Source organism: Leptonotus elevatus, chromosome 16, assembly GCF_054856555.1.
Source record: "Leptonotus elevatus isolate MCC_2025b chromosome 16, RoL_Lele_1.0, whole genome shotgun sequence".
Taxonomy (NCBI): domain Eukaryota; kingdom Metazoa; phylum Chordata; class Actinopteri; order Syngnathiformes; family Syngnathidae; genus Leptonotus; species Leptonotus elevatus.
This window is the reverse complement of record NC_141254.1, coordinates 12,547,779-12,561,591: the sequence shown is the minus strand read 5'-3', so window position 1 is coordinate 12,561,591 and position 13,813 is coordinate 12,547,779. Positions and strand designations below refer to the sequence as shown.

General features: G+C 38.2%; 2 protein-coding genes across 3 annotated transcripts in view; one reads left to right on the top strand and one right to left on the bottom strand.

Annotated features, from left to right (window-relative positions):
• The window catches only part of tspoap1 (TSPO associated protein 1), a 45,545-nt gene extending 45,058 nt beyond the window's left edge, over nt 1–487 (bottom strand). For both annotated transcript variants that reach the window (XM_086098164.1, XM_086098165.1), the window contains exon 1: nt 433–487. The gene's annotated coding sequence lies outside the window, so the exon portion shown is untranslated. The remainder of the gene's footprint in view (nt 1–432) is intronic.
• A 6,038-nt stretch (nt 488–6,525) lies between these two features.
• Nucleotides 6,526–13,420, top strand: LOC147160810 (scavenger receptor cysteine-rich domain-containing group B protein). Its single transcript, XM_086098168.1, has 10 exons — nt 6,526–6,580; nt 7,033–7,071; nt 7,862–8,164; nt 8,273–8,341; nt 8,813–9,124; nt 9,189–9,272; nt 10,502–10,567; nt 10,673–10,987; nt 12,271–12,354; nt 12,453–13,420. The coding sequence occupies exons 1-10, from the start codon at nt 6,526–6,528 to the stop codon at nt 12,767–12,769; spliced, it is 1,644 nt and encodes a 547-aa protein (XP_085954294.1). The 3' UTR covers nt 12,770–13,420.
• The last annotated feature ends 393 nt before the right edge of the window (nt 13,421–13,813 follow it).

Below are 13,813 nucleotides of genomic sequence, written 5' to 3'. Positions count from 1 at the left end.
TCAGATGACATTAGGATGAAGACGTATCTGAAGTGACACTTCCATCTGCGGCTAAAGTCGAACTACTGTTAATCTACGAATGCAACAAGTGATAATGTGGAGATTTTTTTTTTTTATGAACAAAACAACATCATTGCAATGAACAAAAGTATGTCATGGTAAACTATTGTGTGCAACATCCAGAGTACGTGGACGCTTCGTATTACAGAGCCAATGGCTTATTATTGTCCGTTATTTAATTGGCTTATGTGAATAGCCTAAACTATAATAAAATAAACTATTTGATTTTGTTAATGAAAATTAAAAAAAAGAGAACGATAGGGCTCTTGTGAATACAGGAAAATTGAATTCGCTGTTACTAGCTAACTTTAGTGCGCTTATTAGCCAACATTAGCGTAAAGGTAATGTGACTGCAACTTCAACCAAACTCACCTCAAGGCGATGCGAACAATGCAACGTTACTTCGCTCTCACTGCATTCGTCGACATTAAAACTACGTGCAACAGTCACTCCGTTAGCTCCAGAAGGTCCTTGGAGCCATGCGACTGGGGGTTTGTTTATCCGTAAGGAATATGTCACCCGCTGGAAAGTCCTGGAGTGGTGATGCCTTCAGGCACCCTCCGGCGTTTCGGTATTGACCGAGGTTCCTTCAGTTCATTTATTACCAATAAACCTGAAGGCAACATAAATTCCGTCGACGTGTGTAGGATGAGGACCACTAGTGGCAATAATCCGCCAGTGCAGAGTATTAGGCAGTAGCTTGTTGCTCAAGTCATCGAAAAAACATAAAACATAAAACTATACATATATGTATATATATATATATATATATATATATATATATATATATATATATATATATATATATATATATATATATATATATATATATATATATATATATATATATATATATATATAACATGACCTGTCTAAATAAATCTGAAACCCACTTGGTGTTAGTCATGGCGTCAGTTGAGAGGGGAAGTTGAAGTCACCACTTCCTTTTTAATATATTTGTTTTATGATTTAACCATAGATAGTGTTAACAATAATGTTTTTCTTTATTAATTTGGTATATCCATATGCTGTATTTGTACGCAGTTATTTGTATTTTTAATTATTATTATTATTATTTTTAATTTTGTGTAATACTGTGTATTGATTGTCTATGCTTGGGCCTTCAGTCTGTTAATAAAGCTAATTGACTGGGAAAAAAATTAGGCAGTAAACTTTACGCAGATGTTGAGGTCTGCATCAATTCTAATTCTATTTGTGTATCTTCTTAGCTTCAGTGTGCTTCTATCGACTATGGTAAATATTGCTGGCGTTGGGCCAAAACTTCAAAGTCAAAATTGGGCCTGAGCCTTAAAAGTCAAATACATTTTTCACTCACACATTACAAAAATATTTATATATATTATATATGTATAATATTTATGTTAAACCAGTTGTGCCTTTAAACATAATAGATGTTACATAATCATCTAACGTCTATCTTAAAAAAAAAAAATGTGTGTATGGATGGGGCTGTGAGGTCAGTCGGGTATCACATTTCTTACAGAACCGATAAAGTCATCTGTGTCACTCTTTATGACCCAGCTAAGTAATTATCCAATAGCAAAAAATAGCAGGAAGTTGCAAAAGTACTTTACATGTCAAGTTCAAATTTAAGACCCTAAAACCTGATAAGAAAAGTGCTGAAGTCCTGCCATAAAGCTTTTGGTGCTTTAAGAGCTGATTCTCTGAGTTACAGAATATTAAACATATATTTCACTGGATTGCTGATTCCAGTCAAATATTGTGATTTATAAAGACAGTAAAATACTGTAATTATTTTTGAAAAAAATAAATATCTGTGAAGCAGTTTTTATTTGCATGTCCTGTTATTCCTGGTTTGTAACAAGAATGCAGTGCGGATGGAGGCGGAACTAACTGTTCACTACTTTTCTTTATCACTTTTAATGGATGAACTTGGCTAAAAAGCAAACAAGCTCCGCATATGAAGTTGTATTAGTAGTAACAATAATGCTCTGAGTCATGGATAAAGGCAACATGAGCTTGAATGCTTGTCTGTATGTGAGAGACCTGGAGTAGTAATCTGGACATTCTGGTGATTTCCCGGCAGGCCGGTAATGTGAATATGCTGTTCAGGGCCACTTTTGCATTAACTCATTCACTGCCATTGACGGCTATAGATGTCAAAATTTCATTTTAACCATTTCTATTAGTTTAACATTTTTTTTCTCCACTTTTGTTAAAAAATTAGTGTACATTTAGAACTGATGTAAAATTTGTGATTAATCATGAGTTAACTAGTGAAGTCATGCAATTAATTACAATTAAGAATTTTAATCGCCTGACACGATTTAAAAAAAGAAAGAAAAGATTATTAAAAATTAGGAGCGTCGGGCAATTAAAAATTTTAATCGTAGGTAATCGCATGACTTCACTAGTTAACTCACGATTAATCACAAATTTTACATCTGTTCTAAATGTACAATAAAAAAACTAGGTTTTCATACTCTTATTAACAAGTGGGAAAAACATTTTTAAACTAATAGAAATTGTTAAAATACATTTTTGACGTCAATGGCAGTGAATTAGTTAATTTCACATCAATTTTGAAATCTGCACTGAGCTGATATCGAGTTTGCGTGATGCCGCTTGGAATGAGTTATGCAGTTGACGTTTCGCTATAGGCATATCACTAGCCATGATGTCCAATAGCTGGAAACTAAGCTCCATTGTGTTTGATGGACTTGGTGTGCTGCTAGATTACGTCGAAGTTACAAGTCTTATCCTTTACCTAATGTGTTCTATGTGAGGACCCTAAAAACAGATGTGATCAAATGATGTCATCTGGCCCACAGGCCTAGCACAAAAACATTTCATACAGTGAATTTCTTGGTTGCACCGTTGAAATGAACAGACCTGAATCTTTGATACAATGAGAAAATACAAATCTTTTTGTAATAAATTCCGATTAAAACCAGAGTGAATCCACCCCCATCACACACGTACACAACATGCAAAAAAAGAAAGACACACCCACCACAGAATGTGAACTCCAGTCTCCCAATGGGATTGTACAGAAGCGAGTGGGAGATGACGATGAGGGAACTTTACCTGAAACAGGAGATGCAGGGATACCAATGAAGCTTTAGCTTTCAGTCTTTGTTGTTGTTGTTTTTTTGGCCCCTCCTGCTTTTTAACCATAGGCGGTTACAGGGTGTTGGACATCTAACATACAATGATGTGCTCTTTATTGTTTTACATAATCTCTGTCACCGAAGCTAGATATTTATAGTCAGAGAGAGCTGAGGAGATGAAAGACCTAAAACACGAACTGCTGCTGGTTTGAAAGTTCTACAGACATTATTTAGACAAAGTCCAATTTGTGAGACTTGGAATTGGGACTCGAAGAGATTCTTTATCATATTTTTCCGGCGGACCTTTTTTTTTATTTTTTATTAACTATTAAAAATTTGGGTGACATCATATATTCTCATAACAGGTATGTACTTGATTTTGCCTCACAATTTGTCAAGTTTATAAAAGTACAAGGACATTTGGACACAAACTTGCTTTATGGTGCAAAAATAAACAGAAATACATTTTAAATGTATGTCGCTTTCCATATATATAACTCCACATTTTAATATAATATGGTAACTTGCTTATGGCCTAGAGTTAAAATGCTTACTATCGTTTTAAATTATTCAGCACTGATGAATTATTTGTTGTCAATAGTCAATGGAAACTCATCAAACATTGCATTTTAGTTTTTAAATATCACGCTTAATTAATGAACTCCTGCATACATTTTGGCAGTGATGAGACTTTTCAGCTATCTCTCAGGACTGAGAAGTGAGAAGGGAGGGGAAGCACAGGTGACACAAAAGGCAACATTATTCTCAAATGGATCTATTTTTTTATCCTATTATGAATGGAGAATGTTCCTCTTTATTACTGAAGCAGAGTTGTGAACGGTTTTGTTGGTATAAGCAAAATGACACGACAGTGGATAATTGAATAAAAATCCCTTTCCGGCGGACATGTTTTAATGAATATTAAATGTATAAAACGTATCATGTGGCACCCCTCCACCCCCTCCCCCCACATACCCTCTCTCTATTCTGGCAAAAATGAGATTAAAAAAATTATCGCCCAGCTCTTGTCCTTCCAATTGTCCAAAACATGCCTGAGATGAGCGAAAGAGTGGCTTAAGATTCTTACACGCATCCCGCCCGCCCTCCTCCTGTCGTCCAGGAGATGAGAGGCACCCCTGCGGTGTCATCAGGTGCTGAAGCGTTTTAGTGAAAGATTACAGGAAGCAGTGTTTATGCCTGACGATGGGGGCCATAGAAAGCAGAAATGTCTTTTTGTGCCCCCTGGGCCCGGAATGTCCACTATCTCGAGGGGCCAATATCAAATTCTCCTCTCATCATCCCCTAATACACATTCCTGTGTAAGGTTACGGGGAAATGTACGAAGGAAAAGACAAATATCCCAAAGCTGAGCTGCACCACACTGCAATGTCTCGATTATGACAAACATTTAATGGGGGAAATGGACTGTTCTGTCATGACATATGAAAAAATCAAAACAGATATGATCTATTTCCATTCACTCTATTTCTAAATCAATTCCTGACGTTCAACGGTAAACTCTCCATTGTGTTCTCTCTTTTTATGTATCCTTTCGTTTCAATCGCTTTTTGTCACTTCCCCTGCTTTCACGAAAACATTCACACGTTATTTGAGCAGTGAGCTCTCATCACATTCTCGCTCTTGCCCCCTGTACTATCTCCCTCTGATTACTGAGTGATTGTCTGTGAATCCCAAAATTCTTCATCCCAAGGGAATCCCCCTTTCCTTCAATACGGAAATCCGCAACACAGGTGGACACCTGCACTTTCCTTTCCCCTTCCTCATGCTGGGAAAAGCTATGCTAAATGTTTGCAACCATTTCCTCCCCCCGCCTTGCATTTCACATGGCCTCAGGGAGCACTTTGGTTTTCGACCACCATTTTTACAAGCTCCATTCTGCAGGCCATTATCAATACCTACGACTGCTGCAGGCTCATTTGGGGAAACAATCCAATACTATAATTAGGCTTCAATGGAACAACTAGGCCACAAAGAAGTGTGTGTTTGTTATATGACATACATTAGTTGGTGTGTTAATTTGTAAGAGGCTATCAATGTGTTGCAGGCGGATGATCATTCAGGCAGCCATGCGAGGACAGCGTGTTGTGGAGAGCGCATGCAAGTGCTGGAACCCGACTATCTGTCTGCTGGTGACCTTGCTTGGATCTCTTGTTTTAGTGGCTGTCACTGTGCTGCTGCGCGTAGGTGAGTATGTGTAAGCTTTGAAGTGTTTGTGTTGAGGAAAATATCGATGATGCTGCTTACAACTTCCGATATAGCGTATTGATGTACGGTAGTACATCAGACATCAATACTGTTGCTTTCTGATGTTCCAATGTTCGTGTTGTTTTTCACAGTTTCCCCACTTATGTTTAAGAAAAAACAAATGCAAATATATAACAACAAGCCAAGTAAACAGCCTCTCCAAAATATCATTTTTTTCTTTTCTTTTTTTTTAAGCCATTCAGAAGTTGACTTCAGCTTGAGGTCACAAACTCTTAGGCGAACATTGTTCTTCAGAATTTTCTGGAAAAGAGCAGAATTCATGATTGCATCAATCACAGCAAGTTATCTAGGTCTTGAATTAGCAAAGCAGCCCCAGACCATCACACGTCATGAACACTTAGTTTACCTGAGGTATGTGTGCAGTTCTTTAGACGTTGTCCTGGGTTCCTTTGTGACCTCCATGAGGAGTCATCACTGTTCTTTGTGTCTATTTCTGTACGCCGGCCACTCCCGGGAACAAGCTTCACTACTGTGCCATGTTTCCTCCATTTATGGATAAACTCACTCACTGTGGTTGGCTGGAGACCTAAGCTTTAGGAAGGGCTTTATGGTGCCACTTAATCTCTCATGTTCTTCAATTTCTTTGGACCATGGCATTTTTTTGCAGCTTTCTGGATGATTTAATTTTGTCAGTTCTATTTCATCGATTTTTTTAGGTCTGGAGATAATCAGGCTTGGGTGTGAACTGGTCAGTGAAAATGAACTCTGCCCCCCCCCTAAAAAAAAAAGATTAGTGACAGACAGTCTGTACTTTTTTCACGCAGGGCCATGTAGCTTTGAACAGTCCTCCCCGCCCCACACACACACACCCTTAATTAAAAAAAAGAATCACCATTTAAAAACTGCATTTTACGTTAACTTGAGTTATCCTTGTCTGATATTTGCATCTGTTTGATGATCTTAGACGTTGAAGTGGGGAAACGGCAAAATATAATTTCAGCAGAGGGCAAACAACATTTTTTTAATAAGTACGCATTTTAAATAAACAAGAAAGGAAAAAAGAAAACAATGAATCTTCACCAGTTAATAACTGTACACTGTCTGTTGCTCCGTGGGGATATACAAAGTTTTCTGAATCTCCATCTAAATGTGCTGTACTCTGTTTTCAGGTGACATCAAAATAAGTAGACGAGATGCACCTAGTAAGTAACTTGATGATTTTCTGGTTTCTGATGTTTACTAAAGTAGAAAGTAGAAACGATGGCATATTAAGAAAGAATCATGTAGCACTAAACAGATGACTAACCCTCCACCTATGAAATCTGAATACAGTACTAGTTTCACTGAACCAACAAAAAGGGAGACGCCTGTGAAATGACCTAGATTGGGTGTGATGCATAGAGATCTGTTTATGGAGTCATTGTAAGGTGTTGAAACCAAAGAAAAGTCTCCGGGCATTGTCTTTTTGGCAGACTGAGAAACATCTTCGCTAACAAAGCAAGAAATCAAAAGAACAAGGTGTCATGTGGAGGGGTTGGCTCAGTCATGTATGACTAACTAACTTGGCAACTTTTCCAAAAAAAAAAAATATATATATATATTGACAAACAAGTGACTTTCTCCTGATTCAACCACCTGCCTTTTGTCTTTTCAGCCAATGACCTGCAATACCCAGAGAGGAAGTATTACCAAGGTAAGCACGGGATATCACGACTAAACCTACTTGCACCTGCCACACAATGTTCTGGAAGGAACTGTCGACATCCAGGCCAAACTATAGAATACAGTCAGTAAGTGTTGATTGCTAGGTTGGAAAAAAGACTAGAGGAAGTGCCTTGGGCTTTCCAAACAAGGTCACACCACAACTTTACATGGAATAATATACAGTAACTTATTGTTTACACATACCATGGGAAGAATAAAACTTTTTCAAGAAGGTATTTTGTCCTCAAATTACAGGCAAGTTAGTCGTGTGTTGGCACAGTGCCTCCCATATTACTGCATTTATATGGTTGAAATGACGCAATTCAGATTGTTTTACTCATATATAGCCCAGTTTGGATACATGTCATGGAGCAGAACAAAAAGCATTTAGAATCTAATACCCTGAAAGTTAAAGCAGACCAGCGGACGCCTTGGATATACCTTGTCATTGCTAGCAAAATCCTTTAGTGCAGTTTTTCTCTCTATTTTTATTTATTTTTTGTTACACCCCCCACCAAGAAGGAGAAAAGTATTTAGCCACTCACCTCCACCTACCCCCGAGTCTCCGCCGCAAATACATAAATAGTATAATTTGTCAGAGAAATTGTTGGTAGTACACCACTGCATTTGAGCTAATTACTACGTCCACACACTGCCACCTACTGTCAGGATGTACAGTTACACTTTATTCTAGTATGGCACAAATAAATACATAAATAAATAAACCATGTTCTCTAAAGAGAACTAATGAACATTGTCTTCCTTTTTTTTGTCCAAAGTGCGACTGGCTAATGGGCCTACCAGGTGTGAGGGCCGCGTGGAAGTGTACTACAATGATTACTGGGGCACAGTGTGTGACGATGACTGGGACATGTTGGATGCCCAAGTAGTGTGTCAGCAGCTGGACTGCGGCGTGGCTGTGGCCATGGGCAGCACCTCTCAGTACGGACAAGCCATTGTACCCATCGTGCTGGATAATGTGAACTGCCAGGGGAGTGAAACCAACCTTGGTCACTGTGACAGTCTGGGCTGGGGCGTGCACAACTGTTACCACTATGAGGATGTGGCTATCAGATGTCGAGGTAAAACTTGAAAGTACAGTATTTAAACAGGTCGTGGAGAATCATTTATCGATAAGAATAATATGCAACTGATATGGTGTGTTTTTTGTTGTTGTCTTTTGCTGTTAGAACCACTGGTGGTTGGAGCAAAAGCGTCAGGGGATATTACGACAACACCTCCCAAGAATGCAATCTTAGGCAAGTACTCCTCCATTGTACATATTGTATATTTTAACACCTATGGGTGCTTTTCTATTGTCAGAACTACAGTCATTTTTTGGACTATAAGGCGCACCTGACTATAAGCCGTGCTAGATAAATTTGGGGAATACTCAAGTTTGTTACACATATGAGCCATATGTTTTAATGTCACCGCACCGTTATATCAGGGTTCCCGCTACTGAGGGCGCAAATTGTCTCGCTCTCTTTCTGTCTCGCCTATTGTATTAGCTGTAAGAGTTGGGACTTGTACTGGTATTGATCTGAAAAATAGTGGTATGAAAACATCCGTACTTGTGTTACTGTACAGTTGACGTTTAAAGCAAATTGGCCTTTTGTCTTTGTAAAACATCTTCAGACATAAGGTGACAAAGTGACTTATTAGATGATCATATTGATTTTTGTTTTTTCTTCAATTCCTTTGTGTCCTATATGTTCGTGCATCTTTAGATGGCACGGTACGTCTAGTGGACGGAAAGGACTCCTGCCAGGGCCGGGTGGAGATCTACTATAAGGGACGCTGGGGGACGGTGTGCGATGATGACTGGGACACGAGGGAGGCTGAGGTTGTTTGCCGGCAGTTGGGTTGTGGCCAAGTCGTTGCAGCTCACACCAACTCCTACTTTGGTTACGGCACCGGCCATATTCTTCTGGACAACGTGAACTGCATCGGCAGTGAAGAGCAACTCATTCAATGTACAAATCTTGGTTGGAGCAACCATAACTGTGGCCATCATGAAGATGCTGGGATCACCTGCTCTGGTATGTTAATAATAATAATTAATAATTGGCTTTGGCTAATGACTCTTTTCTGTTGTCTGCTCAGGTACAGGACCCACCCCAACTGTGTCTTCAGTTTACCATTCCACTGAAAACCAAGGGTCAACCCGGTCCATACTGGAAACAGCAGGTATACTATCTGTACAATATATATATATATATATATATATATATATATATATATATATATATATATATATATATATATATATATATATATATATATATATATATATATATATATATATATATATATATATATATATATATATATATATATATATATATATATATATATATATATATATATATATATATACATATTGTATCCCAAAAAAAATGGTACTGTATTTTATGATGTTCAGTAACTTACGATCACACTTTCTTCAGAAGTACACCTGCAGGTTCCTTTATCAGCATTCCCACAATGATATATATATATAATGTTATTGAGATTCTTTATTCTTTCTTACTTATAGCATTTTATTCTCCTCACTTTTTTGCCGTGCAATAACTCCCACATAATACATCCGATTTACACCGTTCAAATGTCAACTTCACGCCTTCCGGGGTATTTATCGTCTGATTCCACATTACATACAGTATTGGCACAATTTAATGTTAAATATAAACTTTTCCCCATTCAATTTCAATGGGCCTGACATTGAACATTTTCTAAGCCCCACTTTCCACGCCCGCTTCCAATCGTTACCGGATGTCTCTGGTCGCGGGTTCAAATACCACCTCCGACTGTACATTGCAAATCTATCCATGGCAATTATGCTAAGGGAATTAAATGTATACCAAAAGAATATAATAGTTTAATGGCGCTAGTGAGTGAATTTTTTTCTTCTTAATTTTTCCATTGGATATGATTAGTTCAACTTTTCCATCTAAATGACTAGGGGGTACTTTCAGATAACACTTTTCCATATAAATTTCAACTTGCTTCAAACCCTCCCGGGTTCAAGTGTTCTTTTTATTCATTTATCTTTTAACTACAATTAATACTTTGTAATTTTCACATAATTTATCTTTCAAGTTACTTCATAAGCATTCAGCTATAAGCATTCCCACGCAATTTCAGCAGAAATTGCACTTAGTCTAGTTACCATTATCATTATTATTATTCTTTATTTATTTATTTTGCATATAGGCAAGCTTACAACTGATTATAGTAGATTATTTACATTTATATTTATTTAGTTGAATCAGTTATGAACATTAACTGTAAAGATGTGCACCTTTGCTGGTTGACCAAAAGGAGGAGACATTTCTCCTCCAGGTTTCCTGTCAACGTCACAGTGCCACGAAACATAACTTTGTTATGTTTTTTCATCCTTTTTCTTCTTCCTCTAGTAACGAATGTTGATGTCACAGCTACAGAACTCACAACAAGTATTCGCACAGCCGCTCAGACAAAAGGTACTTGCCTAGTTGGTAAACACTATTTCATTAATTTCAACTGTACACAGTGGATTAGGAAAAACATCTTGAAAAATGTCATCATAAATGTGTCTTTCTGTGCAGCACCAATGGCTATCCGTGTGGTGAACGGATACGACAGCTGCCAGGGTCGCATAGAAGTGCAGTACAATTCTATATGGGGTACGGTGTGCGACGATGGCTGGGACATGGCAAATGCCGTAGTAGTGTGTCGGCAGCTTGGCTGTGGTGTGGCTCTTGAAGTGAAATCACAAGCTTATCACGGCTACGGTACGGGTCCCATCCTGTTGGACAATGTACAATGTACTGGTGAAGAAACACACCTCTCCATGTGCACCCATTCTGGCGTGGGTCAACACAACTGTGGCCATCATGAGGACGCTGGAGTTATCTGTACACGTAAGGCTCGACTACAACTCTTTGAATGATGCGGTGTCAAGAAAATGACAAATACTGAGTATAGGGTTTGTCTGTATCACCTTCATGGTGAATACAGACAATGTCCGGAAGGGTCAACCCCCAAATTTTCTTTACAATATCTTTTATGAAGCCTTACTAGTCTAAACATAGTTTTCTGAATTGCGTTTGTGGAAGATAAGTTAACAGCAAAGGTTCTTCACACTTAGTTAATGTTCCACAAAAACAATATTAATCAGAATCCTGTGTTTAGACTAGTGGGGCTGCATAGAACAAATGAACTAAGTTGCTCCCAAAAACGTATAAATATGTTCTATTTTAAATATTACCATGGTCCCAAAAATATATTTATACGCTTTAAAAATATATATATATATATGCTAGAGCATAATAGATGCAGCCTCCTGAACTGAAGAGAACGCTTGATGCAATGGTAGTTATTACAAAAATGGCCAGCAGGTGGCAGAAGAGTATAAGAGATCAACCAGGCCCATGTTGCAAAAAGCTCTTTGCCCCACTGTTTTAAACAGATTTGTGAATAATGATGAAATGTAGCTATATTGTAATGCTAATTGCTGCAAAATGAAAACTGATAGAAATATACTTCTTTTTTTTATAGCAATAGAACATAATATTCTGTGGGCCTTGCAAAATCAGTCAAAATCCAGTAAAACAGCCGGGAGCAAAGGGGGTCGCTTCAGTAAAAATGTCTGGGAGTGAATTTTTTGGGGGAGTTGACTTCCACTTTAAAGTTCATTTACTATAAATATAACATCAGCATCTTTTAGCCAGCATGATAAAATGTTTTCATTTAAAAATTTGACTATTGTCCAGTCAGGGCTCTATTTTCATGCCCAGCACAAGTCTAGCACGGTGAGCTATATTGAACTCTATGTGGAGGTGGATTAGACCGAGTCTTGGTATTTTCACGTGGCACATTTAAATGCTGTCTGTCTGCCTGGACCTCATTCAAAATCACCAAAATAGCATCCTGGCGACAAAAGTTAGACAGGTCTGAGCAGGCACTGGTTTTGACCGACTTTCATCCCCAAATGATCAGGTCCCAAAATTTTCTGTCGCAACAAAGGCACGAGAATCAAGATGCAGCAGTTTTTATGCTCGAGCGCAGCCTATGAAAATACAGCCCTCACTAGCATTTAAATTCAACTCACAGCCACATTTTAATATTGAATGATAGGGAAAGTTTTTATAGTTGTTAGTAAATATATAGTGATGATAATTAAACTTTTTTTCCCCCCTCCCAGCGGTTATACCCTTCAATGACTTCACCAACAGAACAGAGGAGACAGCTACCAGGAATCCCACCACCTCCACACCGTCTACTGAAGGCAAGTCTACCCTTCATTTACACAGCACCATAAAAGAACAGGAATGTGTGTTGTTTCTATTTGTTTGGCTATTCCAAGACTGTTCCTTCTTTCTGTAGGAGCACTAAGGCTGGTTGACGGTCAGCATGAATGTGAAGGTCGCTTGGAGATGTTCTTCAATTCTGGATGGGGCACGGTGTGTGATGATGCGTGGGACATCCCTGATGCCAAGGTCGCGTGCCGTCAACTGGGCTGCGGGGAGGCCATCGCGGCGTGGGGGGAAGCGCACTTTGGCCAAGGGACAGGAACAATCCTATTGGACAATCTCAAGTGCAATGGGACAGAGGTCTCCCTGCACAATTGCTCCCACATAGCCTGGGACGTGCACAACTGTGACCACTCAGAAGATGCCGGTGTCACCTGCTCGCTGTCATGATTTTAAAGGAACCACACCTCCGGAATGGGTAAAGTAGTTGCGCCAATACAGGACTTGTGTACAATATGTAAATAACAGTTGTTACATCGCAAAGGGATTATTCCGCTACCATTGGAATTCATGCCCCACGTAATAACTAGTAGTGACAATATACGACGCCTCAAAATTGTCATCTAATGTCTATTAAGCACTTTATAACTCACTAGGAGTTGCAATTGTATGTAATGTAAATGCTGGACAATGGCTAAAATGCCAACAAAAGATATGGTTGGACAACAATAATTGCATTTGCCGCTAATACATCAGACATTGTGTTAATTTATCCATTGCACATTTGATTGATTGATGGAGTTGTAATCTGTTAAGATAGGGCAGAATACAGTACCTGTCTCTCAGCATTCACACATTGTATGTGATGAACACAGGTTTTGGTTTTTTTCGATGAAGAAAAGTTTTATTCTTTCTGCCCCGCTTTTGGTCTAAAATACAGATGTAAGCACATTTCTGTTGAAATGACAGCAATTGTAACACATAAAATAATGTAAAAGTGGAACAAGGAACCCAACAACAACGCTTAAGGCAAATATAGCCATGCATGAATAACTGGCTTGTGAATATGTTGTATCGCTCGCTACCGTGGAAAATAAATTATTATACGTGTGTTTGGTCAAATCTCGTACAGTATATACATGTATTGCAAAATTATCAAAATAAGTTTGACAAAATAAATCTTATTTTTAAATATATGTTATCTTTTTGGTGTTTGATTCAATTCCTTATTGTGTTATCAGTGACGGAAACATCCTCTCCATATGCATTGTGTTTTAATCATAACTAGAACCATCTGAATATATCATTTCATTATATGTTTAAAATAGAGAAAATATTCCAACAGAAGTAGAACAAAGAACTTGTCTCTCTGCCACTTGTGTGTGGACTTATATATCTGCATCTTCTCGTTGTGCAACAGAAGACAATAAGGAAATAATATTAAACTTTGCTCAACTGAAAAGCTGAAACTGAACTCACAGATAGTCACCAATA

What these genes read in the sequence shown, in the direction of transcription:
- LOC147160810 (XM_086098168.1), top strand. Translation starts at nt 6,526, where the DNA reads ATGTGCTGTACTCTGTTTTCAGGTGACATCAAAATAAGTAGACGAGAT. An exon ending in CGCTGGAGTTATCTGTACAC is followed by an intron (nt 10,988 to 12,270) that starts GTAAGGCTCGAC and finishes CCCCCCTCCCAG; the next exon opens with CGGTTATACCCTTCAATGAC. An exon ending in CTCCACACCGTCTACTGAAG is followed by an intron (nt 12,355 to 12,452) that starts GCAAGTCTACCC and finishes TTCTTTCTGTAG; the next exon opens with GAGCACTAAGGCTGGTTGAC.